This window comes from Centropristis striata, chromosome 6, assembly GCF_030273125.1.
Source record: "Centropristis striata isolate RG_2023a ecotype Rhode Island chromosome 6, C.striata_1.0, whole genome shotgun sequence".
NCBI classification, from domain to species: Eukaryota; Metazoa; Chordata; class Actinopteri; order Perciformes; family Serranidae; genus Centropristis; species Centropristis striata.
In genome coordinates this window covers 36,523,974-36,551,258 of record NC_081522.1, presented here as the reverse complement: position 1 = coordinate 36,551,258, position 27,285 = coordinate 36,523,974, and the positions used below count along the sequence as shown (strand labels likewise).

At 38.1% G+C, this 27,285-nt stretch overlaps 1 protein-coding gene and 1 non-coding gene across 2 annotated transcripts; both read left to right on the top strand.

Annotated features, from left to right (window-relative positions):
• Positions 1-26,703, top strand: eif4g2b (eukaryotic translation initiation factor 4, gamma 2b). The gene is made up of 19 exons (XM_059334835.1): positions 1-67; positions 1,434-1,559; positions 5,855-5,957; positions 6,152-6,283; positions 9,529-9,595; positions 9,702-9,853; positions 10,054-10,164; positions 11,408-11,590; positions 12,421-12,562; positions 13,547-13,710; positions 14,804-14,926; positions 15,416-15,544; positions 16,881-16,985; positions 18,338-18,553; positions 20,694-20,952; positions 21,975-22,179; positions 23,125-23,333; positions 24,079-24,200; positions 25,021-26,703. Exons 6-19 carry the CDS (start codon positions 9,770-9,772, stop codon positions 25,084-25,086), a joined length of 2,118 nt encoding a protein of 705 aa, XP_059190818.1. The 5' UTR covers positions 1-67; positions 1,434-1,559; positions 5,855-5,957; positions 6,152-6,283; positions 9,529-9,595; positions 9,702-9,769; the 3' UTR covers positions 25,087-26,703.
• Positions 15,108-15,304, top strand: LOC131974050 (small nucleolar RNA SNORD97). The gene has a single exon (XR_009394621.1). It is a non-coding gene; the product is annotated as a small nucleolar RNA SNORD97 (small nucleolar RNA).
• Positions 26,704-27,285: the final 582 nt, after the last annotated feature.

Here is a 27,285-nt window from a genome sequence, read left to right as displayed (position 1 = left end):
TGCTTCTTCGGGGGGGAGGAGGTGGTAGGGGCGCACCTCAGCACTATCCCAAGACTGTCGGCAACAGGTTTGTTATTCCCAATTTTTTCCCCGAGCACACTTGACGTATAGTGATTTAATTATCAGCAACCAAAGCATGAGTAGCTTCCCCCGCCGGCAGAGAAAATAGACCAGACAGCCTTGTTGATTAAAAGGCCCAAATTCCAGGAAACTTAGATTTGAATTCCCAGAAGTCCTGGAACATGATGTCAGCCAACGGCCTGTTTACCAACCCGGGCAGTCTGGGATTATGATCCAACAAAGGGTGAAAAACTTTTAAGAGACAGACGTTGTTTTGATGGTTAATGGTTAGATGCATCCAACACCTGAATCTGATTTTAGGTCAAGTTAAGGTGTTGTTCTTTTCTTCTGTGTAAGTTTGATGCAAGTTGATAGACCTGGTAGTGCAGTACTAGTAATAGGGTTTTTGTTTTGTGTATGTAAAATAACTATTGCAAGGGCAGTGTGTTTTTCTGCACCAGTCATGATGTCTCCAAACTCTGTGCAGGGTTGGTACGGGTGCTTGAAATCCTTGAAAATGCTTGAATTTTAATGTTGAATTTCAAGGTTTGAAAAGTGCTTGGATTTTGGATAAAGTGCTTGTAAATGCTTGAAATTCTTACTGTATTTCTCTTGCAATCTGACTATAGATAACCGCATTTTCAATGGAAAAAAATATATAAACTGAATAGCCTATAGCCTATAATCTGAAATGAAGACCACTCCGCCTGCGTCTTCTTGTTTCTGAGATGTTTCTTGTTGCTCTCCCCTGTATCTTCTTACTGAAGGGAGTTTTTCTAATTCCTAGTGGATGTGAGGGCTCCTGAAGTCGCCTATTTGTGGGTCTTTCCTCCTAGTTTGGGTCGTGTTTAGTTCCACCAGCTGCCGGTTGATGGTTTTGTGAGCTTACTTTTGCTCCGAGCCCCTAGAATCCCACACCAGTATGTTTAATGAGATTAGCAAATAGGGTTGTCACGATACTAAAATGTTCAACTCGATACCGATACTCAGGGAAATATTCGATACTCGATACCACAAGGATAAAAACAACTTTGTTTTTATCCTTGTGGTATCGAGTTAAAAATCTTAGTATAGTGACAACCCTAAGTGTTGGTAATAGGGTTTTTGTTTTGTGTATGAAAAATTACTTTATTGCAAGGGTAGTGTGTTTTTCTGCACCAGTCATGATGTCTCCAGACTCTGTGGTGCTCAGTCTCTCTCTCTCTCTCTGTCTCTCTGTCTCTCTCTCTCTCTCTCTCTCTCTCTCTCTCTCTCTCTCTCTCTCTCTCTCTCTCTCTCTCTCTCTCTCTCTCTCTCTCTCTCTCTCTCTCTCTCTCTCTCTCTCTCTCTCTCTCTCTCTCTCTCTCTCTCTCTCTCTCTCTGTTGGTCTGCAGCGAGTTCCTGGGGAAAACCCCAGGGCAAAGCGTTCAGAGATGGGTTCCTTCACGAAGCACTAGACGAGATGTCAACTCCAGCAACGAAAAAGAGCGACACGATGCAATCTTCAGGAAAGTGAGGGGGTAAGGTTCAAGCACGTATGCATATTTATTTACAGAGTTAATTATCCATCCCCGGGGACAAAAGGCATTGTTTTTTTTCTTCCCATAACTGTATCCAGGCTTAGCCAGAAATAGAGCCCAAGACTTGTAGCTCAAACTTTATTCAGCAGAGCTCTCCTGAAGGAAATGCTGATACGGTGATTCTCATGAACATGGTGCAGCTCATAGCAATAATCCAAGAGCTTTGAATACATATTTTCTTTGACCCTTTATAACATATACAATCTAAAGTCACTGTTTAATACGACTTTATAATCTATTTAAACTTTTAAGGTATTTTCTGACATTTTTAGAGACACTGTGCAAAATTCACTTATTTCAATGCAAACGATTCCATCGTTACCGTAACATTTTACAATTTTTTTTCTCATCAATTTTCATTCAGAGTTTGTTCTTTATACATTGTTAAAAACCATTATGTTTGATTATATTCTGTTAATTATACATTTTTAAACAAATGTGTATTTATTTTTATAAAGTTTATTAAATATATAAGTGTGGGGAAACCATGACACTTTTATCTGGACGCATTACAGTAATGAATTTGTGCATCAAAAATATGTTTAAAAATATAGAAAATATTGTTTTAACACAAAACAATGAATTGTGCCTCATTATGGCTATATTGTTCCTTCATATAAAAGTGAAATATATTTAGTTTAATAAAGTATGTCCTTATAATCTTCACAGACAGAACTTAGACTGGCTTCATGAGAATCACCAATCAATACATCTTGACATATGGAACTATACGTTGCACTTGCTGTCAGAAAATCAAATTCCAGCTTCTTCTAAATGCTCTTTTTCAACCCTGAAGTGATCAAAGACGAGATCAGGAGTTTAGGGAGAGAATCAATTGCATCTTTCATGATTTTTTTTTTTTTCTGCGGCTCATGTGTTGTTGACACATTTCTTCACGTACGGATAATCTTGTGTCCAATTGGCACAGAGCGAGCTGCAGTCACTAAGATGGCATGTGCTTCGCTGAAGGCACTTAAGCCCTGTTTGCCTCCGTGTCAGGTGATGTTTAAAAGTACAAAAGATGAAGAGATGACAGAGTTTCCTCAGGAATGTGGGTTAGCCAGAGGCCACCGCAGCAGACGCTGCAATCCGAGCTCAGAGAAATGAAGTAAACAACTGCACATTTCAAATATGCACGACCGCATTTAGATCCTGTTGTTTTAGTTACCAAAATAAAAAAAAAGACGTGCTAACCTCTGGATCTCCACAATCATCATCGGTCATGATTCCTCTAGTTACTGGCAAGCTTATTTACAAAATCCCTCATCAGAAAATCAGGTTGTCTTCTTAACATTAACTCACACACTGTTCTGCTCCGTGTAAAAACAAAGCCAGTAAAGAAAGCGAAAGCCACAGTGGATCATGAGATTTAGTAAACAAAGCCTGTGGATTTATAAATCATTATTAATTTGGCTCCGTTGCACTGAGTCACAGCAGATGAAGTGATACTGCAGCTTTCTCCAGAAGTGTGACTGAGTTCTCAGGCTCGGGGAAGAAGTATAAAAATGGTCGACGAATCATTTTTGAGCAACAAAAGCTGCCATGTTATGCAGTATGAAACAATGATTTTGAGTTTACGTTAACATTAACCAATCACAGAGCTTTGGAGCTTTTGTTTCAGACACATTATGAACAAACTTGCATTCTTATGTCTGATGCTGATCTGCTCTTTCAAGGGATAACTGACGTTCCTGAGACAAATATAATACTTGTGTTTGATCAGTGCAATCTAATTATGTAAACCTAATATTGGCTGCTGCTTTTGAAATGTCACACAAATGTGATCATGGACGCAGACAAAAAGGTGGTTGTATTAACTCAGAGTGGAGCACAGAACAATTGTTTCCAGTTGCTCTGCTTCGCCTGCAGCTCGCATGAAATCTGGAGTGACTTTTGAATAACTATTAAGTCAACAATTCTGTTTTGCACATGTAATTGTTAACTCAAGGATCCGTCTTGTCTTAAGGATCGTTCGTGACTGCAGCCTGGTGTTAGTGGGCCAAATGCAGGTTAAACAAGTGTCAACAACAGGGTTTTTTTGTAATATTTTTATTGCATTTTCCAACATAGACAAAAACCACAAACAACAACACACTATGGCCACAAAAAACAAATATCCAACTACTTATGTAATACAGACAATACAATGAAAATGCTCTGTTCCATTATGATTGACAGTGATGTAGCAAATACACATCTGGAAAGAAGTGAAGATTAGTAAAAATAAAAACAAACAATTTTTACAATAATCTCAATTTCCATTTCGAGAGAAAATGCCATATTTTTTTGATAATTAAAAATAATAATAATTATAAGTAAATCAATGACCAGGGACATCCCTACTTATAACCCAAAAACATTAGTTAGCAAGTTTCCCTCATTGCCATCAATCATCCCTTTTAATACAATAGTTATGAGTCTTTTACCAGCATATTTAAAGAAGGGTGCCCAGATCTTTAAAAAGTCATCCATCTTACATTTAAATCTGTGTGTTAAATATTCCATTGGTAATAAGTCAAATATCACTTTGTGCCAGCAACAGGGTTTATTTTATGAAAGTGGTATAACTTGGGCATAAACCATATATATATACAGACTTTTCTTTGAAACATAATAGCTTTTTCTGTGTCTTTTGGCCTTTCATCCAAACCGAATCAGCTTTTTAGGTCACTGAAAACGGACCTTTGGTCAAACTCCAGGGTGAAGATATTCAGAAACTTATTTTTGTAGACGGGGAAAACAGTTTTAGGCTCGATGTGACATGCGTGGTGAACGTGACCAAAGCAGTGCTGGTCAACGTGACTTTTTACATGTTTTCAACTTAATCTCAACAGTTAATCTTTCCTTTTATTGAGAAACGGAGATGTCAGATTGCACTACAGTGGTTCACTGTGTTGTGGAACTGTTGGATCATTTGGCAGGCCTCGCTGCCAGTATACTGTGTTGTTCTGGCACGCTGTTGACAGCACTTCACTTGTTTTTTAATTTGGAAAATACTTTTCTTAAACGGTGTGTGCGTGTGTGGGTTTTCTTTTCTTTTTCTTTCTTAACAGTCGAGGGGAAATCCCCGTTTTCAAAAACAATCAGAAGATATTCACTTGCACAAATAGACACACAGACAGTAACTAGGGAAGGCAAACAGCTTTTTAAAATGGCAAAAATCCAAGAGCATTGAATACATATTTTCTTTGACCCTTTATAACATATAATATAAAGTCACTGTTTAATATGAATGTATTTTCTGACATTTTTAGAGACACTGTGAGCAAAATTAATTACCATAACACATTTTTAAATTAAAAAAACTTTTTTTTTTCCTCTTTTTTCCTTTGGCAAGCACTTAAATATGCTCAAGGGTAGCTGGTATCACCAACATGTATTTTATTAAAATGTACACATATTTTATTGCAAAAATTCTATTTAAATTATAAATTTTGAAACAAATGTTTATTTATTTTTATAAAGTTTTCTAATTATTTAAGTGTGGGGAAACCATGATATTTTTATCTGGACGCATTACAGTAATGAATTTGAAGTGAATCAAAAATATGTTAAAAAATATTAAAAACTCAAAACAATGAATTGTGCCTCATTATGGGTATTTTGTTCATTCATATAAAAGTGAAATATATTTAGTTTAATAAAGTGTGTCCTTATAATCTTCACAGACAGAACTTAGACTGGCTTCATGAGAATCACCCATTAGGTGTCATTTGTTTATGTTTTATGTTTATGTTTTATTAAAGGATCCCCATTAGCTTGTGCCATGGCAGTTCGCTAGTCTTCCTGGGGTCCAAATTCCAACAAGTAATACTCAACAGTCCTACAACAACTTTTATAGTTAAAATACATTAGAAAAGTGCAGCACAAATTAAAAAGACAGTTTGCAGAATCAAACCATTAAATGATAGCCATTTGGATTAAATGTTTAGGAATAATTGGTCAAGTGCATTTGATCATAAAACAAATAAAATACAAAAAAAAAAACCAATACAGCTTTAACCAGTATCATTGATTGTAATCCTGGACATCATGAATCCAGGCAAACATCGCTTCTATAAAAGGTATCGTCCTTTCAACCAAAAAAAAAACAAAAAAATTAAAATAAACCTGAGGTGATCCTAATGAATTCTGGCCTGCTAACTAAATAAACTGGGAAAGTTTCTTGATAACATCTCACTGACTTCACTCTCCTGCTGCCTCTCCCTTTCCCCTCTTTGTTTTTATTTTTCTAGCATACTCAACAAACTCACGCCTGAGAAGTTTGACAAGCTATGCCTTGAGCTCCTGAACGTGGGCGTAGATTCAAAACTCGTCCTTAAAGGAATCATCTTGCTGGTAAGCCTCCATTTTTTTTTTCTCTATTCTTTAGCCCTCCGCTAAATGGAAACGTATTCATGGGTTGTTGGCAGGCAGCTGCCAGTGACTCATAGCGATGCACGTTTTAATGACCCGAGTGGTCCCTCTCTCTGGTTTCTCCCTCCTCTCCTCTCCTCTCCTCTCCTCTCCTCTCCTCCCTGGCTGCGCTGCAGATTGTAGACAAAGCCCTAGAAGAGCCGAAGTATAGCTCGCTCTATGCTCAGCTATGTCTGCGCTTGGCAGAGGACGCACCAAACTTTGATGGCCCTTCATCTGAGATCCAAACATCCCAAAAGCAGAGCACAGTAAGTGTGGCTGCTCACATGTCGTTGTGCAGTTTTCAAACCTTCAGTTCAGTTTGTTTTCTTCTATTTCACCACGACAGTTTCTCTTCTGCTGAGCGGCTCGTAATGAAGCCGTCAGTGCCACTTATTACCTCCCTGCAACTAGGCCGTTTATCGTTTGATATATAAAAATGGACAGGATAGTTTTTTTTTCTGGACTCAATATATTGTCGTTTACATGTGTGACTTTTTGTGCTTTTTTGTGTTGGGTTTAAAGCAGGGGTCTCAAACTCAAATTACCTGGGGGCTGCTTGAGGCAGTATCAAAATGACCAAAAAAAGACACAAAGTGACTGAAAAAACACTAAATTACTTAAAAAAAGACACAAAATGACCGAAAAAAGACACAAAATGACCGAAAAAAGACACAAAATGACCGAAAAGACACAAAATGACCCAAAAAAGACACAAAATGACCCAAAAAAGACACAAAATGACAAAAAAAAAATTAAATTACCAAAAAAGACAAAAAATTATTTTTTAAAAAGACACAAAATGACAAAAAAAAGACACAAAATTACGAAAAATTATTATTTTCGTAATAAAATAATATACACTGTAAAAAAAATATTTGTAGAATTGTATATCACCGTATTAGACACTTTAAATTATCGTAAATCAAAGAATAGCATAAAACTTTTACTTTTATAAAAATATAATATTTTCATGTAAAGTTAATGGAGAAATACCATGATGTCACAATGACTCAATAACCCTAAAAAATAATATATAAATAAATAATATTTAGTCTAAATTACAGTTTTTGCTGATATTTACATTTATTTATTTTACCGTAAATTAAACAGATTATTTTTTACAGTGTAATACCATAGACTGTATATAAATAATGGACGTAGTCACCGTGACGTCACCCATTGGTTTGTGGACTGCCCGTTGGAAGCCTCGAGTTCAGCGTTACACTCGTCGCCATCTTGCGTCGCCATCTTGTTTCCGATACGCGGAGCAGACCATAATTGGACTGTGGCGGGATCTGACGACACTGACTACACGCATCTCTACACCGGCAACCTGATTGAGAGAAGCCGCTGCTAATTCATGTTAGCATTAACTGGAGCATTAACTGGGATGTTAGTTTTGGCTAGCAAAAAAACAAAAACAAAATGTATCTTTCTTACCTCAGAAAACTGAGCAGCGACTCCTTGGAGTGTCTGTTAGTCCAACCAAACACTGAACAAGACATTTTACTGAACAAAACTTTCAAATAAACTGTCATTAAGTGAAAATATAGTGTGAAAGGGTCAAAGTTATGAGACCAAACCGCTAAACGTCCTCTTTTCTATCTATATAACGTTATATATAACTTTATTGACACGTTGCCGTGGATACGCTCTGCTTCTCTCCTGGTGACGGCTCGCCTTGTCAGTGACCTGTCAATCAAAGCTAGAAACGCCCCAAATCATACGATTCTTTATCTTCTATTTTCTTCTAAATGGGGCCATTATTAGAACTATTGACATCAAATTGTCTTGAAGAAGATTTTTTACTAGCGATTGAGACCATAATGTTGTCCCTGAAAAATTTTTCTGAGGTAATAAATCAAGTGAGAAGTTTTCAAATTTAGCACTGAAATGAATGGGCAGATTTCTTTTGCAGCCAAACTTAGCACCCCCTATTGGAATTTTCGGTGAATTGCAGGCTTAGGGCGCTTTCACACCTATCTCGTTTGGTCCGGACTTTCGGACTTTTCAGTTTGATCCGAACCTAAATTCCTGGTGTGAAAGGTGCCGCGGACCACGGTCCGGACCAAAGGACCAAAGTTTGGTCCGACCAAAAGAGGTGGTCTCGGTCCGGACCAAACGAACCAAGGTCCGAACCTTTTGCAGTGTGAACACAACTTTTTTTATAGTTCGGACCTTCGTATCAATGGCAGGAAGTGTTTTTCTTCTTCTGCTCTCGAATTATGGTAAAAGGAGTTATTTCACAGTAATCAGCCGTTACAGCAAAACTCAATCAGCCGTTACAGCAAAACTCAATCAGCCGTTACAGCAGATAAAACAAAAATATATATGACAAATGAGCCGCGGCAGTACATGGGGAGATGAGGAGATTGGATGCCTCATTGAAATCTGGTCGGACGACTTTATAAAGAGCCAACTCGAGAAAACACACAAAAACAACGACACTTTCAATTTGTTTTCTGAGAGGATGAGAGAGCGACACACAGGTAAAAGGCGACTCGGATTCATTTTGTGTAAACACGGTTGTCAGATGCCGGCCGGCCCAACAACGCAGCGTAAAAGCGAGCCGCGGAAGTCCACAGGGAGATGACGTGTCCAGTAGAATTGTCTTGTAAAGTCCGTTCTTCTTTTTGCAGTGTGAAACCAAAACCATCAGGACCAAATGTATACAATGTAACAGAACACGGACCTTGGTCCGGACCTTGGTCCGGACTTTCAGGTGTGAAAGCGCCCTTAATGCACTTCCTGGTGGCTTCCATGCTCAGACACGGAGATTGCCGCCTGTGTAATACATGTTTTTCTCATTGCAATGTTTAGTTAACAGAGCCTGAAAGTCTATTTTATTTGTTTTGGTTGTAGTTTATTTGTTTTATGTAGGATATTTTAATATTTCTTTTCCACATTTCAATTCCAGTGTTTAATATTCTCAATTCAAAAATGAATTGCTGTGGAAAAGGATGAACTTTTTATGCTCTAATATAGTTATAAAACTAAAACAACATCGAGACAACGATACTGTCGTTTATTGTGATAGTTTCTGTGAAAACATATTGTCCTAAAAAATGTGTTATGGTGAGACACAAAATGACACATAAAAGACACAATTACTTTAAAAAAAGACACAAAATGACCAAATTAGACACAAAATGACAGAAAAAAACTAAATAACTTTAAAAAGAAACAAAATGACCAAAAAAAGACACAAAATTACCCCAAAAAAGAGACAGAATGAACTAAAAGACACAATTATTTAAAAAAGACACAAAATTACCCCAAAAAAGAGACAGAATTAACTAAAAAAAGACACAATTATTTAAAAAAGACACAAAATTACAAAAAAAAAGTAATTAAAGGGGACTACTAAAAAAAAGACACAAAATGACAGAAAAAAACTAAATTACTTAAAAAAGACACAAAATGACCCAGGCCGACCTGCAACTCGATTTTTTTTATTTCTTGAGTTACATCAAACCACTGATGTTGTTTTTGTTTTTTAATCCTCTAATAGACCTTCAGAAGACTGCTGATTTCCAAACTTCAAGATGAATTTGAAAACCGCACCAGAAATGTTGAAAGTAAGTCAATATCCTTGTTTATCTGGTGAGACGTGCCGTTATCTCTGTAGCTCCTCTCATCACAGCCGGGACACTACTTACTCCTGTTTTCTCCTTCTCACTTCAGTCTATGACAAACATGACAACCCTCTTACTTCTGAGGAGGAGGAGCAGCGTTCCATTGCCAAGAGCAAGATGCTTGGCAACATTAAATTCATCGGGGAGCTTGGCAAACTCGACCTCATCCACGAATCTATCCTTCATAAGTGCATCAAAACAGTACGTGCACTCTTTCTGATGTTTGATGAAATTCGCTTTGAATTGTTTTGAAGGCACTTTTTTATATATATTTTTTTCTTTGTAAGGCCACACATCAGTTAGAATCAAAAGAAACGCTGCATACCTTCATGAAACGAGAGTGGAGTACCTTCTGTGAACCCTCTGACTTTTCCTCTTCCCTCCTTAATCTTTTTCTGAAGCTTCTGGAAAAGAAGAAGAGAGTCCAGCTCAAGGATATGGGGGAGGATCTGGAGTGCCTCTGTCAGATAATGAGAACAGTGGGGCCGAGACTCGACCATGAGAAAGCAAAGGTAAGGAACTTGTGTTTTAGGAAATATCAGGGCTGTAAATGCAAACCAGACGCTGTACATATTGGTTACCGTATTTCCTCAAATAGTAGCCGGGGCTTCTATTAATAAAAAATCAGTTTGGGACCTGGCTAATAATCGGGGCAGGCTATTATTTGAAGGAGGCTTTTATTAAAAAAAGAAAATCAGAGCAGCTCTGACCGGCACTTTTTAGAGTGTTTTACACAGCGCATTGTAGCCAGTTAGCCGGATGTCGGCCATATTGGAAGTACTCGGATGTAAACAAACAATGAACAGCACGCTGAATGTTCATTTTAAGCAGGATTTAAAATGTCTAAACTACTAAAAAGCCCAGAAGAACGTGTGTAAACGGCTCGACTTTACAGAGAATGACTAGGACAGCGGGAGAAACAACCATATTTACCTACAGTACTAACTCGTGTGGCCAAACTTCTAAATACAGGTGTTGTGTTGAAATCTGTTACCGTCAAATGATGTTTCCTGAATGGTGCTCTCCGTAGCATCACCTCCGCGGTTGGAGTTAGGATTAAAGTTTAAGGTTAGGCCTTGTAGAGAGAACTGTTTGGGGTTCAGGTAAACTTGGGCTCATGTTAACAACTTAAAGGACTTAAAGGAGCAAAATTAAGTGCACGTCCTATATGTGGCCCTATGGTGTCATCGATGAAAAACTGTGGCCCCCTCCAGTATTTAAGTTGCCCATCCCTGCTCTAGGTAATGAATGGGGAAACCCTTAAGCCACAACGTCAAAAAGTAGGAATGTTGCCAATATCATGATCTGCATTTTTTTACTAGTAAAAAAAAATAAACCGGTGTAATCGTGAACGATACGATATCGCACACCCCTAATTATTATTATTATTAGTTTATTTAAAAGGGGACAATCATGTGTTTCATGAAACACATGATTATACATGGTTAAAAAAGAGTTAGCCAGAAGGCTAGTTTTCATCTGTAGTCCCCTGGCCATGATGTAAAAAAGCAGAGCATTAGGCCTGTAAATGCAAACCAGACGCTGTACATTTTGGTTTTGGCTGCCTGGTTTTTCTTTGTGGTCCTGCCTGGGTCGACCAGGTCACTCCAGGTCACCATCTGGCTGGTCAGGCTTCACCTAAAGCCCCACTTGGCTCCCAGCCAGCGCTAACATAAATCCTGCTGTCAAACTGTCTCCACCAGATCTGCCTGTCCTCACTCTCTCACTCTCTCTCTCTCCCCATCACCTCTCCAGTCTTTAATGGATCAGTATTTTGGCCGTATGCGATCCTTAATGAACAACAAGGAGTTGCCCGCTAGGATCCGCTTCCTGCTGCAAGACACAGTGGAACTGCGAGAAAACAACTGGGTCCCCCGCAAGGCTTTCATCGACAACGGACCAAAGACGATTCACCAGATCCGTCAGGACGCAGTCAAAGTGAGTCCAACAGTTCTTCTCAACCAGGAGAATGGGGGATTAGTTCATTTTCATTATTTAATCCTAAAAGTGACTGTTCTGATCATAGCTTTCACCTCCTCCTCACCTGTAGTTTACAGCTGTAAAATTCTGGTTTTGATCAAACTGAATTAACAAAATCTTTTCAAATGAATGTCCCTGAAGCAGAATCTTAGAAAGTAGGGGGTCTGTGACCTAATACAGTCATGTAAAAAATTATTAGACCACATTTGTTTTCTCTAATATCTTGTTCATTTTAATACCTGGTACAACTAAAGGTACATTTGTTTGGACAAATTTAATGATAACAACAAAATAGCTCATAAGAGTTTAATTTAAGAGCTGATATCTAGACATTTTCCATGGTTTTCTTGATAATGATTTTGGTTATTATCAAGAAAACCATGGAAAATGACCAGATATCAGCTCCTAAATTAAACTCTTATGAGCTATTTTTGTTATGTTTTTCCAAACAATTGTACCTTTTAGTTGTACCAGGTATTAAAATGAACAAGAAGGCAAGGAGAAAACAAGGCTGGTCTAATAGTTTTTTTCCATGACTGTATTTTCAGACTGAGATCCATGGGGCAAAATCTTATGAAGTAGGGGGTCTGTGACCTAATCTGTATTAATTTTCGGGGTCCTTCAAAGGAAAACGGTTGATAACCTCTAGTTAAGATCATCCAGTTTTCTGGATGATTAATGGTTAAATGTTAAAAGATCAGAGGTGGAAGTTGAGGCTTGTATGTTTACACATGTACATGTTATTGAGCAGTTTAATGACACCAGCTCTGCTGTGTGTGTCCCTGTAGGATTTGGGTGTTTTCATCCCAGCGCCCATGTCTCAGGGTATGAGGATGGACTTCTTCCTGGAAAGCCCCTTCATGCCCAACAGAATGAAACTGGACAGGGAGACTCTCGGGGGATTGGCCGATATGTTTGGGCAAATGCCAGGTACGCTTTCCACCCGTGTAGCTTCATCTCATCATGATTTCAGTTTCATGTCAACAATGTTAAAACATATTTTTCCAGCCATTATAAAGCTGTTTTAAAATCTCGAGTAACAAACCGTCAACAAAAGTAACCAAGTGATGAGCTAAAATTGATTAACCCTTTGATGCACAACATGGGTCTAAAGTGACCCGACTACGTTTTTATGTTCTATATCTTTGCAATAAATTAATTTCATCATTCAGTATTCCAGGATTTCCTCAAATAACTTGTTTTTGATCATCATACATCCTAATTTTTCATTTTCATTTCTTACTTTTTTAATTAAAACCCCTTTTTTTATCACTGAGCTTCTAATGCACAAGGTCGTTTTCAACCCATATTGTGCTTTAGAAGGAGTTTATATGTTGTCACCAATTTAAAACCTGACAAGGAAGACACAAATATTAAATATCCTATTTTGTTAAATTGGTGTTTTTCCAATGAAAATTATTATTTGGTGGCTCAAATAAGTCTCAAATGTTAAAATATGTGATTTTCCAATGTAATCTGGTGGTTCTAACAACTCTGTTAAAGTTAAACCTTCAAAATAAGACAAACATAGTTACACATATACTCAAATTGTTAATTAAGTGAATCATTTTTTGTATCACTATGCTTCTAATGCACAAGGCCATTTTTGACCCATGTGTATAAACTTGATGTAATAATACAAAAACTATTTTTCTTCATAAAGTATGAAAGGAAAAATGGATATAATGATCTGTTGTAATAAAAAAAAGTTATTCAAACACACAGCAGTATTAAATAACATGGGGAATGAATGTGGGTAGTTTTGGACCCATGTTGTGCATTAGAAGGTGTTTAAATGTTGTGCATCAAAGGGTTAAAAATAGTTTGATCTGTTTTTGTTTATTAGGGCATTTCCAATACTCCAATGACTAAATTCTCTCCTCCTGACATCATCTGTGTGTTTTGTTTCCTCAGGCAGTGGGATTGGAACTGGCCCGGGGGTTATTCAGGACAGGTACTCGCCCACTATGGGACGCCATCGCACCAACCCGCTCTTCAACGGCCACAGCGGTCACATGGCCCCTCCACCACAGTCACAGTTCGACGCTGGGCAAAAGTCTTTCGTTAAGTCCAACCAGGTAAATAAAGAAAACACTCAGAATTGATTTGATTCTTGACAAATCCTGAGGTCTAAGTTTTTAAGCATCATTGCATCCTATACAACAAGCTGGGATTGGACCTTATCAGTGAGACGAGACATTAACTGGTTCCTCTTCATTTATAAAGTCTTGATAGGCGACATGCCACCAAACCTCAGCACTTTATTAAACTGGTCACATAGTAATTATCCAACACGCTCCAGTGATTAATGCTAAATGCTCAATGTTCCCCGGACTAATACTGAATTTGGAAAAACTGCTTTCAGTTTCTCTGCTACATCTACCTGGAACATCTTACAACATTCACTCAAACTCAACACAATTATAACTAATTATGGGCCAGTTTAAAACTATGATAACCAATAACTCTACCTTTTCACTGCAACAGTTTTTTAAATGTTTTTGCACGTGTTTTGTCTATGCTGTTTCATGTTTTCTCTGTACTCTCGACATCATTGCAAATGAGGGGTTGCCCTAAGTCAGGGGTGGGCAACTGGAGGCCCGGGGGCCGCATACGGCCCGCACCCTCACTTGAAGTGGCCCTCAGTACAACTACATGCATTTGAGCATGAAATCTTAAAAATGCAGTGAAAAAATGCACAAAATTACTACTTGCAATTAATGTTGGTCTGCTGTTCTTGCACTGATAAAAACAGAAATCAGGGGGCGTCCCGGTGGCTCACACTGGTAGAACGTTACCATTAAGGCCGAGTCCTTGCTGCGGCGGAGCCGGGTTCGAATCCGGCCTGTGCTCCCTTTGCCGCATGTTCTCCCCTCTGTCACCCCCTTTCTATCTCTCACTTTCAATAAAGCATGAAAAATACCAAAAAAATAATCTAAAAATCAGAAATCACGTAAGAAATATGTTACTGCACTGTAAACATATTTAAAATTACAGTTTCATCATATCTGGTGAAGTGCACGGTCCTATATGTGGTAGTGAACATGAAAAACTGTGGCCCCCTGCAGCATTGAAGTTGCCCATCCCTGCCCTAAATGATTCCTCGAGAAAATAAATAAAAGATAAATGAAAAAAGAAACAGATCCACTAAGCCCGTGTGACTGTCGACAGGTTCAGAACCAGCATTTCCTCAACCAGAACCAGAACCACATGGCCCAGCAGCAGGTTCAGTCCAAGGACATGCCGCCACGATTCAGCAAGAAAGGGCAGCTTAATGCCGATGAGGTAACTGGAGTAAGTTGTTGCTGGGTTGCAGACATGTGCATCACTTATCTTGTTATGAAGTGTACCAAACATGGAATGGACTCAAAGCTTCTTATCACATTTTGATAAAGTTCATGCTCGAGTCTTTCTGGTGCAAAGAGCCACATCCTGCACAAGCTCTAATCACACCAGTGTGTGTGTGTTAGTCTCCATGCCCAGTGATTATGAAAAGACGCGTTATTCTGAGGAACACAACCTGCTACCAGTCTGTCTCCTCCCTTCTACTCTTGTCTTTAATCTCCATCTTTCTTATCCTCCCTCCTCCTCCTCCTCCTCCTTCTCCTCCTCCTCTTCTTCCTTCAAACTGGTAGCTGGTCCGCTGACTGCGATTATGAGATATGAGGGCATGGACGGAGCTAATGTGCAGATAATAAGATCAAATTAAAAAAAAACACACATTTAATTGCACGACTCATCCTAACATATGCTCTGTGATCCTGCCGCTTGCTGGTCCAACAGATCAGCCTCAGACCTGCTCAGTCATTCCTCCTCAACAAGAACCAGGTACCCAAGCTCCAGCCCCAGATCCCCACCATGATGCCCCCCAGCGCCCAGCCCCCACGCACCCAAACCCCCCCTCTGGGACAGGTAAGGGGAAAATTATCATTTTAACAAGCATGAACACAGACAAGAGGGGAGAAAATACTTCTTGTTTAAAATATTGTTTCAATTAATGACAGAAGGTAAACATTTAACCCTCTGGAGTCCATCTATTTATTGAAAATACATATGTTTTATTTACAGTAATAACTTTATTTATATATGATATGTAGACAAGCTGAGAAAGCCAGTTGAAAGTTCAATCATAGGAGTTTTCACAGTGTGCCATTTATGTTTCTAGACCATTTTTTAAATGTGAATTTTCTTTCTAAAATGAAAACTATTACTATATTTAATTTACATGCAAATAGACTGTTTTGTAGTTTTATTATTTATTATTTTTTCTGCTGTTTTTGTGTGTATAAATGGTTTTAAAAAATGGAACATTTCCAGAGAAACATGTGTCTTTTGTTTGTATTTTGGGTTCCTGGCAGCTTCATACTTTGTTAATTAAAATAAATTGAAAAAACCTACTGATAGCCAAGTTTGTGTGGAGAAAAAGGAGCCATGCATGTGATGTAAGGACTAAACACAGACAGAAATTAATGCAGAGGAAGTTGACAAATTTGAACCAAAATCTCCTGGACTTCAGAGGTTTAATAAGATGTTTTTCTTTCCCACTCAACGTGATCTGAGATGAAACATTTGTGTGCGATTTTTGGACTGTCGTCTCCGTTCCCTTGATGATGATTCAGAAGCCATATGTTTCATTTAAACTGATTAGTGTTGTGAGTGGATATTGCAATTACAGAATTACAGAGATTAAAAAATATCCAGGGTTCATACGGGTGCTTGAAATCCTTGAAAATGCTTGAATTTAAATGTATTTTCAAGGTTTAAAAAGTGCTTGGAATTTGGATAAAGTGCTTGAAAATGCTTGAAATTCTTACTGTATTTCTCTTACAATCTGACTATATCCATCTATAGACTATAGATAATCACATGTTCAATGTAAAAATAATGAGTAGCCTATCTGAAATGAAGACCGTTCCTCCTAAAAGTGTAACACCATCACTGTTGGTATGGTTCAGTGAAATCTCCCCCTTTTAGTATGTAAGTACTCATCTAAAACATGCAATTTACAACCGGTGTAAGATACTGGAAAAGCTTGGAAATTTTCCTTGAAAAATGCTTGAATTTGACCACTGCTAAAGTGTACAAACCCTGAATATATATCTTATTTCTTAAAATACTTCTTCCTTATTTTATGATATTTAGCATGTGAAAGGAAAAACAGAAGCCTGGCTAAACCCATTCTTCATAAAAGGTTCTGAGTACTGGTTTAGAAATATATCTGCAGTAATCCCTTGACCTCTGTCCTCAGCCTCCACAGCTTGGCCTGAAGACCAACCCTCCGCCCATCCAAGAGAAACCTCAGAAGACGAACAAGAAACCACCTCCTGCCAGGGAGGAACTGCTCAAAATGACGGTAGGCAGAACAAAAAGTTGCATCTCTTCACCCGTTCTCAGTTTAGAAGCTGCTTCAGTGTATAAAAATAATGGGAAATCGTTTAACAAATTTGACTGGACACAAGAAAATCTGCAAGAAGTGCGGTAAAGAGGAGTAATTGGCATTAAACAGCCTATTGCTACAACCTTTATTATCTAACTGGCAGCTCCAGTTTGTTAGAAAATGTTAAATAAACATCTATAATCCATCTGAAAGATGTTACCGTGTGCTGAAAAAGTAAATATATGATCGAAGTTAGATTTGATTTGTAATGTCAGCTTTTTCTTTTCTCTCTAAAGACCAAAAAGTTAAATTACTAGAATTATGAGCTGCTTATCTTTTAACAGCAGCGGTTAACCCTGTGGAGCGTCCAAAAGCTCCAAATAATCCAGACTTGTTGACTCCATCCAGACTAGAAAACAAAGCAGCGTGGAGCCCTACTGTAAATTTACCTCTAAAGTTCTGGCTGTAAACTCCATGAGGCCAGTTTCAGTTTGATGATGATATACCAGGTAAAACTGGAGACAAGCTCAAATAGATTTAGTATAAAATGATAGAACTGGATGGAACCCTCTTATATGTTAGATTTGCAACCTTTGTTCACATTTGCAACATTTAAAATTCTTTTATTGAGCATGATAGTGTTTTGAAAGTAAAAAAAGATTCAAAATCAGATTTTATGTTGGACTAAAGGACTAAAAAAGACACAAAATTACCCAAAAAAGACACAAAATGACCAAAAAAATACACAAAATGACAAAAAAATACACAAAATGAATTTAAAAAGATACAAAAAGACACAAAATGACTAAAAAAGACACAAAATTACCCCAAAAAGACACAAAATGACCAAAAAAATACACAAAATGACAAAAAAATACACAAAATTAATTAAAAAAGATACAAAAAGACACAAAATGACTAAAAAAGACACAAAATTACCAAAATTGTTACGCTAAACACACAAGACACAAATAAAATAGAGTCCCACTAGAATAAAAACCAGAGTTGATGAACGGATCACACACAATCACAAGATCACATTTATGTTGGTTTTTCTGTTTCTTTTTGGTTCAAAATGTTGATCCAGTAAGTCAGAATAAAAAATAAATTATAATTAGGTCATATAGGTGAAAAAAAAATATACCAACATGGCATTTAAACATTGTGTAAGTGGTGTATACAGGCAGGATGAAAAGGATTCAAAAATGGACAAAATAGCCCAAAACTCCATAGAGTTTAGAGCACAGATCAGTTTTCTAAAGTTTCATAATTCAGTGATCAAACTGGCCACAGCTCATTTATGTTTGCATGTTAAATGTCCCCCTCAGGAGGCGATCGTGACTGAGTACTTGAACAGCAAGAACCTGACGGAGGCTGTGAGCGGCGTGCGAGAGATGAAGGCTCCCAAGCACTTTCTGCCGGAGATGCTGAGCAAGATCATCGTGTGTTCCCTGGACCGTCCCGACGAGGATAAGGAGCACGCCAGCACCCTGATCCACACGCTCCGCACCGAGGGCCTCATCACTGGAGAGAACTTCATGCAGGTACAAAAAACAGCCGTCCAGAGTTTCTGTGATATCACAACTCAAACTACACCAGTTTATGTATGTAAGTGTCCGATTTGGGATACAGTTAGCGCACGGCTAATTCACCGGCGTTAGCATCTTTTAGCCCAGTGATTCCCAACCGGGGGTCGGGAAGCCCTCTTGATTTTAAGGGGTGTAATAAATCTAACGGGTTAATATATACATCTATACCTATACATTTGAAAAAAAGCCAATCTACAAGCTCACTACACATGGCAAGGCATGCAAGTTTGAATGTCGGCTTTTTTCAAAAGAAAGTAATTTAGCATCTAACTTTACACTAAATTACTTACTTTTGTGCAACGCACAACTGTAAATTTAACCTCTTAAACCAAAACTCCACACATGATGGTGTCCCACGAAAGCAGAAACTACGCTGATTACAAAGATATGTGTCACATCACTGTGCGGCAAAAACTCGGCGAGCTAGCCCCCAGAAAGGGTCGGCAAAGTTTACAATGGTAAATTGTGGGTCCCTCAAGACAACGGTTGGGAATCTCTGCTTTAGCCAGCTCTGGTCAAACTGAGGCTAACGTACACTGTTAAAACAATATACGGTTCGAAATATAAAACGTTAGACTTTAGTTTAACACCATTACATTATATTACATTACATGTCATTTAGCAGATGCTTTTGTCCAAAGCGACTTACAAAAAGTGCATTCAACCTGAAGGTTCTAGACATAGACCACAGGAATCAAGTAAGTACATAACTTTAAGAGCTAACTGTCATCGCTAAAGGAGTGCTATATGTTAAAGAAGAAAAGAAGAGAAAAGAATAAGAGCATTTTTTCAAAAAAAAATTTATATATATGTTAGGTGACATGACTTAAATTAAATTAATTGGAAGCAAAACATGATCATGTATATTAGTAGTTAATGTGAAATTTTGATAGAATCATAGCCGAACCGTGTCCGATTTGGGATACAGTTACGTTAATTTCATATTTGTATGCGTTTGCTAGTCACTGAATTTCAGACACAGACTCCTGGTCTGAGTCTGGAGGTTCAAACATCTCTAATGCAGGGCTTGAAGACCTCCGGCACGGTGCCCGAAATCCGGCTCTGGATTTTTTTTGGTGTTTTTTTTTTTTTTTTTTTTTTTTAATCATGTTTAAAAAAAAAAAAAAACCTAGTTAGATCTGGGTATGACCGGGGAGGGCAGCATTACGGTGGATAGCGTACAGCCTGCCGGAGAAGAAGAAGGCGGCTCATCGCCGAGCATGCTTGAGACCCACGTCATTACTATTTCTCAAGAAAGTGACTGGAGACTAATCCAGCGACTCCTTCTTACTCTCTTTTTAACGACCCACTAACGAGCCGGAGGCCGGCTCGTTAAGAAGAGCGGCGCCGTTAGCGGCAGTTAGCTCTGTAGCCGTACAGTGTGTATGTGCTGCTGCTGCAGGAGAAACAGCGATCTGTTTGTTTACAACAAGCACCGGACACTCTGTGCGCAGTTAGCGAGTACCGTTAATTCACGATCACTATGTTTATGATCAGCGGACACTGTGCATAATAATTAGCCATGCTGCTTTGTTTATGATCGACCGGCCCCCTTCATGCCTCAGACAAAATAGATGCATTTTACTTAAAAATGTACAAATTTTCTCCCGGGGGGGCATGCCCCCGGACCCCCCCTAGATGGTTTGGTTCGATACTTTTAATTGTCAGTACCATATCATTAATTACTTTGATCTGGATCTCCTTTTAAGTTAATGCTAATATTTCATCATACATGATGCATCATGTATGATGCCCCCCCCCATGCATCAAAAAATTTCAGGCACACAATTTTTTTCTGCTTCAAGCCCTGCTAATGTTTCCTCTCACGGATCCCAAACTGCAGATCACGAGTCGGCCATGGAGCAACAGTAGAAGTGTTTCAGCCTCTTCTCAGTGTTTTTTGTTTTCCTCTGTGTGGCATTAAAGAACCTATTAATCATCTCGTATCAGGTTTTCTTCATGCTGTAAAACATGTCTGGAGGGAGACTTTTAAAGAGGGAAAGAACAAAAACCACCTCACCACAGAACGTTGACATGTTTAATTACAGGTTTGGCTGCATCGTGAGTCACTCTCTGGTGTTTTCCTCCCTCGCAGGCTTTCCTCACCGTCTTGGACCAGTGCCCTAAGATCGAGCAGGACGTGCCCCTGGTGAAGTCCTACCTGGCCCAGTTTGCGGCCCGGGCCGTCATCGCGGAGCTGGTGAGCGTGGCGGAGCTGGCTCACCCTCTGGAGAACGGCACGCACTTCCCCCTCTTCCTGCTCTGCCTGCAGCAGACGGCCAAGCTGAAGGATCGCGAGTGGCTGACAGACCTCTTCCAGCAGAGCCACGTCAACATGCAGAAGATGCTCCCAGGTAGCTGCACGGGTGGCACCATGCAACTGCATACCGAGACTCAGGGAAATATTCAATACTCGATACCACAAGGATAAAAACAAAGACCCCAACATTTAACAGAAATATTTTTATTAACAAGAAAAATTAACAGAACCACAGGTAAAATACTTATAATAAAAAAAACAGTTGTGCAAAAAGAAACTGCAACTATGATAACAAGCTTCAGGTCTGAGGTAGTGCAAAAAAAAAAAAATACAATAAAAAATAACAATTAGAACAATATTTTGAGGTTGTATGCTGTGCACAATATTAGGCAAGCTTGATTAAAAAAAATAACTTAACTTAAGTGTTCATTCCTTGGCTAGGTATCGATACTTTTGGAAATGAGTATCGTATCCAGATACAATGTTTTACTATCGATATTTTTTTGAGTATCAATACTTTTGACAACCCTAGTAGGGTTGTCACAATACTAAAATTTTCAACTGGATACCGATACTCTGGAAAATATTCGATACTCGATAGCATTTTTGATACCACAAGGATAAAAACAAAGACCCCAAAATTTAACAAATACTTTTATTACAAGAAAAATGCAACATGTAAAAATGAACACATATATTCGTCGGTAGTGTCGGCTGTGTGTGTTGCTGTTTGGTTCCAGGTCGACTTTTCTCTGCTTCATTCTGGGACTTTAAGAGAGAAAATAACACTTTTCAGTCACCAACATTTATGTAAACTTATTAACTCTTAATGCTTATTATACTGACACTGTGTCAATTAATGTAATATGGGCGTACTACACGTCTGATTTATTTATTTACGTTGTTTATAATCATTAACGTGACATCAGCCTTTAATTGCTAGCTGCAGCTAATGGCTAATAATAACACGGCCAAATATCGATACTTTGGAAAACGAGTATCGTATCCGAATACAACGTTTTAGTATCGATACTTTTTTGAGAATCGATCACCTAGTAGGTGGACAGGCTGTTTCCTCTGACCTGTTGAATAACTGTTTTGGTTTTTTTTTGGCAGAAATCGATCAGAACAAAGACCGCATGCTGGAGATCCTGGAGGGGAAGGGCCTGAGCTTCCTGTTCCCGCTGCTGAAGCTGGAGAAGGAGCTGCTGAAACAGATAAAGGCAGATCCCTCTCCACAGTCCATCTACAAGTGGATAAAGGACAACATCTCTCCCAAGCTTCACACCGATAAAGGCTTCGTCAACATCCTCATGACCAGGTAGCAGCACAGCTAGTTTATCACCAATTATGATGAATTGTGAGGCTCAATTGGATCTAAATTCAGTTCAATAAGTAGTGAAAGAAAGTGTTTTTTGACCAGATTGTCCCATGAGCTAAACTTACATGTATTGTTTGCATAAAATAAGGATACAACTATTGTTGATTACTGGGAGAAAAAAAAATTACAGTTGCATCTCAATAAATTAGAAATTCATAGAAAAGTTTATTAATGTCAAATTTAAAATAGTTGCCTGATCACATTTATGAAAGTGGAGTAATTGCAAAATTGTTCCAAGGAACGGTATAAATGTTGGTGGACCTTTTTTTATTTATTGCATAAAATGAGAGAAATGCAATCCCACAGGTTGGAAACGATCCGATTTTTGATGAATGTCTCTTTAACTCTCTGGAGTCCATCTTTTTATTGAAAATACACGTTTTATTTACAGTAATAACTTTATATATCATGTGTGGACAAGCTGAGAAAGCCAGTTGAAAGTTCAATCATAGGAGCTTTCACAGTGTGACATTTATGTTTCTAGACCATTTTTAAAATGAATTTTCTTTCTACAATGAAAACTATTACTATATTTAATTACATGCAAATAGACTGTTTTGTCGTTTTTTTATTTATTCTTTTTTTCTGCTGTTTTTGTGTATAAATGGTTAAAAAAATAAGGTACATTTCCATAGACACCTGTGTCTTTTGTTTGTATTTTGGGTTCCTGGCAGCTTTATACTTTGTTAATTAAAATAAAATGAAAAACCTGACTGATAGCCAAGTTTGTGTGGAGAAAAAGGAGCCATGCATGTGATGTAAGGACAGACTGAAAGATGCTAAACAGAGGCAGAAATTAATGCATAGGAAGTTGACAAATTTGAACCAAACTCTCCTGGACTTCAGAGGTTTTAATCTGTTGGTGTCTTGTGATCCTCCTCCCAGTTTCCTCCAGTACATCTCCCAGGAGCTGTGCATGGCGGAGGGTGATGAGCAGCTGGCGGCCCCCCCCAAGGAGCAGCTGGAGCAGGAGAAGCAGCTGCTGCTGGCCTTCAAGCCCGTCATGCAGAAGTTCCTGCACGACCACACCGAGCTGCAGGTCAGCGCCCTCTACGCCTTGCAGGTGCACTGCAACAGCAGCGCCTTCCCTAAAGGTACAGTACCCCGAAGTCCTGCAGAATCCACTAGAACTGGATCGATAAGCTGTCTGTAGTTACTCGTAGTGTTGTCACGATATTAAAATTTTCAACTTGATGCCGATACTCAGGAAAATATTTGATACTCGATACCTTTTTCGATACCACAAGGATAAAAACAAAGACCCCAAAATGTAACAGAAATATTTTTAACAACAAGAAAATTGCAACATGTAAAAATTTACAGAACCACAGGTTAAATATTTGTAATAAAAAACAGTTGTGCCAAAAGAAATTGGAACTATGATAACAGGTCTGAGGGTCTGAGATAGTGCAAAAAAAAAAAAAAGACACAAAATGACCAAAAAAATGACAAAAAAAAAACACTAAATTACTAAAAGAAGATACAAAATGACAGAAAAAGGTAGAAAAAGAAAGAGGTAGTGCAAAAAATATAAATAAATACAATAAACAATAACAATTAGAACAATATTTTGTATGCTGTGCACAAAAGCAAAAAGCTTGATAAGTCGACTTTTCTCTGCTTCATTCTGGGACTTCAAGAGAGAAAATAACACTTTTCATCGATACTTTTGAAAATGAGTATCGTATCTGGATACAACGTTTTAGTATCGATACTTTTGACAACCTTAGTTACTAGTGATTTTGATGCATTTTTTAGTACTTGTGCAGATTTTCTTGGAAATGCATTAGTTACCAGAGCAACCAATCTGACATTTTCTTGATGTTTCCTCCCTCTCAGGCATGCTGCTGCGCTACTTTGTCAACTTCTACGACATGGAGATCATTGAAGAAGAAGCCTTCCTTGCATGGAAAGAAGACATTACTCAAGAATTCCCTGGAAAAGGAAAATCTTTATTCCAGGTACAGTAATGCTGGGAGGGATTCTACAGTCATGGAAAAAATTATTAGACAGATGAACTGATTACATGTTCAAAGACGACTGGAAGCTTATGAAGCACTTTTTGGGCCACAACTTTTAGCACAAATGTCAATTTAAGTGATGGAATTTTACATCCAAAAGATGTTCTTTTTTGGCTATTATTCAACGACATAAACCAGGGACAGAATTGGTGAACATAGTCTTGTCTCGGGGTTAAAGACGTATTTGAAATATTCACTTTATAGCAGCCTATAGCATGTGAACACATACAGTCATGGAAAAAATTATTAGACCACACTTTTTCTTCAATTTCTTGTTGATTTTAATACCTGGTACAACTAAAGGTACATTTGTTTGGACAAATATAATGATACCAACAAAAATAGCTGATAAGAGTTTAATTCAAGAGCTGATATCTAGACATTTAACATGGTTTTCTTGATAATAACCAAAATCATTATCAAGAAAAACATTGAAAATGTCTAGATATCAGCTCTTAAATTAAACAAGGAACAAGAAATGAAAGAAAACAAGGGTGGTCTAATATTTTTTTGGCTCTTAGAAAAAATGCGTTAAAGTGCCCGTGATGTGTAAATGGCTAAATATCAGCTCTTAACTCATAAGAACCCAGACCTATTTATCCTTGAAGGAAAATTAAAGGGGATATACCACAGACCTAAATCTCAAAGATGTGTGATGTGACATATACGTTACATTGGGCGTTTATGGAATTTATGTTTATGATATTTCTTATTTTAAAATAAACTAATTGTGTTGACGTGTTGTTTTCTGTCCCCTCAGGTGAACCAGTGGCTCACCTGGCTGGAGACGGCGGAGGAGGAGGAGTCTGAGGACGAAGCAGATTGAGAAACCAAGAGCGAAGCATCATGGCGTAGAAGATCGACCTCTGCTACCTTTATTAGTACACTCGCCTTTTTGTCCTTTTTATTTAACTCCATTCTTAATTTAACCACTACCAACATGGCACTTAGCTGCTTCCGTCTCGCAAACATAAAACCGAAAAAAGCTTTTTATCCGTAGGGCCCCGTGTGTGTATGTAACCGGCCGCGTTACCGTGGCGACGGGCCGAAGAAGCATCAATTGATCTGTTGCCTAATGGATGTTTGATTTCTTTTTTTTTCTTTTTTTTGGGATATGTGTCCCGATGAATTCTGCAGCCTTGAGTGGCTCAACCATGTCTTCTGTTAACATTTTTTTTTTTTTCACTGTATTGCATGTTTTTCATTTCCACACAATTTTTACTGATCTGAACCCCTCCCCTTCCCCTCCCAGTAGGAAACTTCTCGATCTAAATAAATCCTAAATAAGTGGTCATCTTTTTTTTGCTAACGCTAGTTAAATAAGACTAATAAGAAAAAAAAAAGGTGTTATCAGTGAGCTGCTTTTGTGATCTTCCTGCCTGGAGTCATGTGATCCTTTTTAAAAAAACATCAAAAGGGGGATTTAAACCCAGCGCAGCGATCAGCGTTCAGCCTTTTGTTTTCAGAAAGTTTGATGGATGTCAAGGGGGGAAAGTGAGAGTGAAGCATAAGCTGGCGGAACATTTCACGATGAATTATTATTATTAAGGTGTTTAGTCAACATATGCTTGCTTAAAAATCCCGTTTTCAGCTTCTTCTTTTAAATAAAAGTGCTCTTCGTAGTCGCTGATGACGAGCATTTCTTCTTCTTTTGTTTTGATTTTTTACCCCCTTTGTCATCTGTCCCTCTTTCTCGTCTTCTATTAAACGAGTGGTTGCAATACTCACGATCCTGCTAATGTTACACTGTTTTAAGGAGTCGTAACCATTGGTGTGCCGCCGTAACGTTTCAAAGTTGCCTGTGTTTCTACCTCCTTAGTTAGATGGGCTTTTGTTTGTTTTTGTCGTGCTGGGATGATAATAATGAAATTACTAAGAACTTATATAAAAGCCCAACGCAGACGCTCAAGTGTTTGATGTAGTTCTGGCCTAGTTGCACAATAAATTTACAGACTTTTTTTCTTTCTTACAACAAGCTTCACATGGTTTACAAGTATTAATATTTAAGAACGAACGAGAGAAAACCAGCTTGTTTTTATCGATTTGGATTGACAGCTCAACGAACCGTGCCTGTTAAAAGGTTTGCTTTCAGTCTCGCCCCGGAGTTTTGGAGGAGTAACGGTGTGAATGTGGCCTGTTTATTTTGGGAAAAAATGGAAACAAGTGGATTTTTTAAATGTTTTTTCTTAAATTGGCAACGTTAAAAAGCAAACCTTTTTAGACGGCTTGTGATCGATTCCCCCCCCCTCTCTGTCTCTCTCTCAGTAAGTAAGTAAGTAACGGCTTAATCAGAATGAAATGACGACTTTTACCCAAGAATTGTGCTGACGAGCCATGTTTATGTATAAGGCAAATGGATTTGGATCATATTGTAAGGTATTCAAAATTATTGTGCACCTCCTATTGCTTTAATGTCAATAAAGTCCAATACATGAGCACCAAAGCTGATCTGCACTTTATTTAAACAGCTTTTCTTTACATATTCAAACACTGAATAAACATTCTTCACACATCTGAGAAGACTGAAGACCTCGATCTGATTCAGCTGACCGGTGAGATATTTACTGTAGTAGATCTACACTTTTAGTTAAAAACAATCAACTATATTTATTTTTTAGTAACTGAATAATTAACCTTTTCCTCTGGACCGTCGTGGACTCTAATAAGTGAAAATTAAAGCATGATTCTGTCATTTTACCAGTGTTAAAAAGGTACAAAAATATGATTCCTTGAATGCCACCAAACAAACCCTAGATGTCACTAAAAATTAGTCCATTAAAACCACCTGCACATTATTTCTTCATGACATGAAGACATAAAAATGAAGCAACATTGAGTCTTTCCATCAGCTTCCCTCTAAAGTTCTGGCTTGAAAGTCCATACCAAGGAAAAATAAAAATATTTAGGGAAAAAAGTTGCAAATTTACTTGATTAAAGTGGCAAATCTACAAGAAAAAAAGTTGCTGATTTTACGAGAAAAAGGTGGGGAAAAGGCTTTTTTCTTGCAGATTCACCAGTTTAAATC